Raw genomic sequence first — 5,488 nt, 5'->3', positions numbered from 1 at the left:
TTGCAACTCCTGAGGCGCGATGGTTATGTTTACAGCCTCTAGGGATGGTCTGTGACGGCGTGGGATGGATTTGGTTCTTTCCTCATCGATTCCATGGGGCGACGTCAGCTTCTAGTGGTTATGTGACGTCTGGTGTTTTCAGGTTGATTCAAACTGGTCGTGTCCGGATCTACTAGGGATTAGATGTTCAATCAGTGGACCTATCTCTATGTACCACCATGGTACCACGCAACTTCTTGTTCTGTTTGTAAATGGCAGCGAAAATGTATGTAATGACCATTCTAACTTGAGATGAATGAAATTGAGATGATCTCTTTGTTAAAACAAAAACAAAAATTTATGAATCAGATTAGACAACCATTTCCATGATATACAAGTACATTGTAAACTCCTTTTTCATTTTAGTACATTGTAAACTCCTTTTTGAAAAATGAAAAGAACAAAACTTTATCATTAATTGTTCATGTTTTTTGTAATCAACAAATTCTTCACCAGTGATTCTTGTTTTGTTATATCAAAGAAGAATTGAGCTCTTAATAAATTCTGAATTCACAAGCGATGTTTCTTAAATAAGTCAAAAAACAACCCTTTCAAGATAAAAGAATTATAAAATATTCCCAAGTTTTTTGTCGTAATAAATATTCACAAGTTTTGGGCCACACTACAGAAACTAAATACTCAAATATAGCTCGCACCATTGGGTCTCACAGATGTTTGCAAAAGTTTGGGGATTCTTTTGTAGTGGAGGAGGGGAGACTCCATCAGAAAGAGATATAAAATCTCGACTTGGGCACTTCACGCAAACTTCTGGGGGTTGTTTCTTTTCTCCATCCCTATTTTTGGGTCCTCAGTAGATCTGAAATTTTGATTCTTTTCACCCAATTTCAAGCACTTGATTCACTCCAATCTGTCAATCTCTTGCTCCCATTCTTTGGAAACTAGAAAGAAAAAAAAAGTAGGATTATTACAGAGATAATATATGAAAGGAGAGAGCTTTTGATTGTGGAATGTGAGCCTAATGGGGTCACGTAAGCGAGCAAACTCTGCTTCTTCATCCTCTCAGCGTAGTGCCGGCACTGCGATCTCAGGCAAGTCTTTCACTTTCGAAAAAACCCACAAGCTTGTTTTAATCTGAATTTCATGTTGTTTATCTTGTTGATGCAAAAATCATATGAGAACAAATTTAGGTCTAGAAGACCCTTTTTGTTGTTGTTGTTGTTGTTGGTTAATTTAGTTGGGAGTTAGGTAGAACTGGATTTATTAAGTGGTTGCCAAAAGGGTATTGAGCAAAGAATTCTAATAGGTGAAATAGGCTAAACCCTGAAGATTAGTTTCTTAGGCTCATCCAAGTACTGGATTTGAAATAATGAGAATCTGCTCTTTACCAATTGGATTGGTTCTTTGTCCCTAGTCATGCCCTTACAAAGTTCAATCATATTGCTAAGCAACTTGATGGGTTCTTTAACTGGGTTTGTTTTAGTTGGATTATGAATAAAACATGGTGGACAAGGTTTTGTTGTTGTTGTTTTGAACATTAGGTTTTGTTGTGTTTAGATAAGTAAAATGTTTCAGTACAGGGTTTCCTGTAGTATTTTAGTTAGAAAGTTTCCATCTTGGGGTTATATAGGAACCTAAGTATTTACCTCTGATTTGCACTGCTAATGCACCGCCTCTGTAAATTCAAAGCTTTTGTAAGAGTATAGAACTTCATCTGTAATGTTATTTTGTCGATTTCTCTTCTTTTTTCTTAATTTTTTTTTTCCAACACCCTTTTATTTCAGCAATTATGAGATTACTAGTAAATAACAGAAGAAAGAAGACTGTAAGGGCGGCTGTAGGGTCCTGTATACTTTTTGCTTAACTAAATTGCATAATTTTGCAGGGATCCGCAAGACACATCAGGAGGAACTAGATAACTTGACACTAACTACACAACCCTTCAGAACATTGAAGTTTTTCATTTTGTATGTACTTCAATATGTTAAGAGTTCAATATCGTACTTGTTGGCTAGAGGTGGCTGGCTCATGCTGTTGAGTGCTGTGGTATTGTCTCTTGGAATTCTTCTAGTGACCATTGATGGCTCCCATGACAAAGTATGTTTCTTTGTAGATCATCATTGACATATTGCTTGTTTATTTAGAGTTGTTTATATAAGTGTAAACATGTTGCCCATAATAGGATGCTGATGCAGGGTAGAATCTATAAGCTTCTATCTTGCCGATATTTTAGGTCCCTGTGATAACAAACTATGCTAATATATGGTTAATTAAACCCTGCTTCACCTGCTTGATAAGTTGTAGCAAGTCACACTTTTCTAGAGGGCTCCATGTTGTGATGCCGTTTGTGGAAGATAATTGCTCTTACGACCCAAAATCAAATCTCTACCTCCAAGTTGTTAAATGTATGTATTTGTTTAGTTGGACAATTGACAGAACTGATCAAGAATAATTTAGATACAACAAAAGATATTAAAGCTCTTCACTTTCTGTTGTGAGGATGACAATGAGTCTGATGCCCAAAAAAAGCATTCATAACCTCCTGATTGTTAAACTGGGTTGCTATTCATCTTATATGTTTTGTTTAAACAAGTTGATGCTATGTTTCTGCAGCATGTTGAGGAGCTTTTCAAATATTTCCAATTTGGGTTATGGTGGGTGGCCCTTGGAGTTGCATCTTCAATTGGTCTTGGTAAGTCATATGTATGATTGTTCCTGCACATCTGACTTTCTGATTGTGCAAGGATTTAGAACATGAAAAATAATTTCTTTGTTGTCATGGCATTTTGTGTTTGGAACTAGAAACAGCATTTCTCCTGTTATCTGGTTTTAACATACTTACCAAGATCTTCCCTTTTATGCGTTGACTTAAAATGCTTGATATAGGAGCATAGTGTGTAATATCATCTTCTGTTGTTTGATTTTCATGCAGGATCTGGTTTGCACACTTTTGTCCTATATCTGGGTCCTCATATTGCGTTCTTTACTATAAAAGCTATGCAGTGTGGCCGAGTTGATTTAAAAAGTGCTCCTTATGATACAATACAGCTAAACAGTGGTCCTTCGTGGCTTGACAAAAACTGCTCTGAGTTTGGAGCCCCATTGTTTTCTTCATCACATGGTGTGCGGGTTCCACTAAGCAGCATATTACCACAGGTCCAGTTAGAAGCTGTTTTATGGGGTATTGGGACTGCAATTGGTGAACTTCCTCCATATTTCATCTCAAGAGCAGGTGAGCACTTTTTTGTATTGTCAACATACAAACAGTAATCGTATCTGGAGCCTTGTTCAGCCTCAGTGATCGAACGATTAGCTCAAGTTACAGTTTATGTTGTGTGACTTAATAAATCAAACTTCACACAGTTTGTCCTTGAAACCGCTGAGCTTGTCCTTTTGGTGCTGAATTCACAAAGATGTCTTTGGAAGTAAATTTCTCTATGTTGAACTAGTGAAGCATCAATTTCAGACAAGAGATCTGAAGTATTAAGGCATATTTACTGTAATGAAGTGGCATGAATTTAGATATATTCTGATCCTCTTTATGTTTGCTGGTTTATGTAGCAAGCTTAGCTGGTAACAAGATGGATGCAATGGAAGAATTGGATACCTCCTCAGATGAAGTACAAGGGTTCATGGCTACTCGCCTATACCAAATCAAACGCTGGCTTCTATCACACTCACAGCAATTGAATTTCTTTACGATCTTAGTGCTTGCTTCGGTTAGTTTGAAAATCTTCCATCTGCGCTACTTAGGTGGCATTTGAACAATTATTATTAGTTTCATCTGAGTGACCTTCTATGCTTTGCCCATATAATTGTTTCTTATTCCAGGCTACTTGCAAACATTTGTGTGTACCATGGTGTATGCTAACAGAAAGAATTTTGGATTCTCATTACCATTCAGTAATTGCATCAATTAACTTGGGTCTTGGAGATGAGATACAACTTTTAAGTCTGAGATTTTGTTATATTATGAAGTTCATTTAAGTCGGTGTTTATGTCTATTTGTAAAATTTGGACTTCTTTCTTTAGTTGTATATAATGTCAGTAAGCAGCCATTTGATGCTCATCTCAAAATTGTGTTCATTACTTACCTGTGATACTTTTCAGGTGCCAAATCCTCTTTTTGACCTAGCAGGCATTATGTGTGGACAATTTGGGGTTCCATTTTGGAAATTTTTTCTGGCAACAGTGATTGGAAAGGCTATTATTAAAACTCACCTGCAGGTTTGTTATGTTCTTTCTTCTACTGCCTTTTCCATATATGCCATTTCTTAGAAGCATTTCTTAGGTGTCTTCTGAAATATTATATTCTAGTTTCTCAAATGTTCTCTATTGTCTTCTTATCTAGTTATTGTTGTTTGCTATGCAGACAGTTATCATCATCTCAGTTTGCAACAATCAACTTCTAAACTGGATAGAGAATGAATTGATTTGGGTATTCAGCTTCATACCTGGTTTTGCTGCTGTCCTGCCCAACCTCGTTGCTAAAATCGATGCAGCAAAAGAAAAGTATTTGACAGCTTCATACTCCCCATCTCCAAATATCAAGGTATTGCTAAATCCATGATGTACAAAGGCTTTAACCCTCCGGCATTTAGTTTATTTCATTCATCTAATCTACACTCCTTCCTTTAGGTGAAAACGTGGGATTTCTCATTTGCATCAATCTGGAACACTTTGGTATGGCTTATGCTATTGAACTTCTTTGTCAAGATTGTTACTTCAACAGCCCAGAGTTATCGGAAGAAAGAGCAGGAAATGGAGCTTGCTTTGTTGACAAGTTAGTCATAGAACATCACATTCACATGATGTTTGCCGATGCCCCTTTGAATGGCAATGCTGCTCTGGTTTTCTTTTGTACTTTTCTCTTCCGCCATTTTTACAAGCAGTAACACAATTCCTAGAGACAGCTTTTTAAGAGGCACGATTGGTATCTCCCCCAAAATACTCCAGGCATCAAAGTCCTTGTTAGAAGCTTGTATAGGATCATAATTACAATGGAGAACTGTAGAAGTTGCAGGTTTATTATGTCTAGTTTTGGGGGGAGCATTATTTTAGGGTGGTTTCTGTTTTTCACCCATTGTCAACAAATGTTGAAATCCAGAAATTTGAAACTTAACTATTCTTTGCAATGTGAGTGCAAAACAAAGCAAGACAATGTTTGCATCTTGGAGATTCATCAATACAGTTCAGTCTTAATGCTTTCTCTCTGATATTCATGTGTATTGCCTTACCGTTTGAAATTGAACTCTTCTGAGATTGGCCGTCTGTCTCTGTCACATTTTGATTCCACCCATTAACCCCTAATATGAGCAACGCACTAATGATTAACGATATATAACGTTGAAGGGTTTATTTGGATATTCTTTGACCACATTTGAGGATATCCCTATAACATGTAGATATGGCAAGGGTATTGAAGATATAGAACCCAATACTCTCTTGATAATCTGAAGTCTTTTTTTTCTTTTTCTTCTTCTTTTTCTCA

General features: G+C 36.7%; 1 protein-coding gene across 1 annotated transcript; it reads left to right on the top strand.

Annotated features, from left to right (window-relative positions):
- The first annotated feature begins 696 nt into the window (after positions 1-696).
- Positions 697-5,213, top strand: LOC133710100 (vacuole membrane protein KMS1). The gene is made up of 8 exons (XM_062136083.1): positions 697-1,088; positions 1,883-2,094; positions 2,611-2,689; positions 2,930-3,229; positions 3,559-3,716; positions 4,108-4,224; positions 4,370-4,549; positions 4,636-5,213. The coding sequence occupies exons 1-8, from the start codon at positions 1,019-1,021 to the stop codon at positions 4,783-4,785; spliced, it is 1,266 nt and encodes a 421-aa protein (XP_061992067.1). The 5' UTR covers positions 697-1,018; the 3' UTR covers positions 4,786-5,213.
- The last annotated feature ends 275 nt before the right edge of the window (positions 5,214-5,488 follow it).

This window comes from Rosa rugosa, chromosome 5, assembly GCF_958449725.1.
Source record: "Rosa rugosa chromosome 5, drRosRugo1.1, whole genome shotgun sequence".
Classification (NCBI taxonomy): Eukaryota; Viridiplantae; Streptophyta; class Magnoliopsida; order Rosales; family Rosaceae; genus Rosa; species Rosa rugosa.
Note: the sequence above shows the minus strand (reverse complement) of the source record. Positions and strands in the feature narration are given on the sequence as shown.

Bases quoted from the DNA above. Each gene is read 5' to 3' on its own strand.
- LOC133710100 (XM_062136083.1), top strand. From the start codon at position 1,019: ATGGGGTCACGTAAGCGAGCAAACTCTGCTTCTTCATCCTCTCAGCGT. The intron at 3,230-3,558 runs GTGAGCACTTTT...TGGTTTATGTAG, and splicing joins ATATTTCATCTCAAGAGCAG to CAAGCTTAGCTGGTAACAAG. The intron at 4,550-4,635 runs GTATTGCTAAAT...TCCTTCCTTTAG, and splicing joins CCCCATCTCCAAATATCAAG to GTGAAAACGTGGGATTTCTC.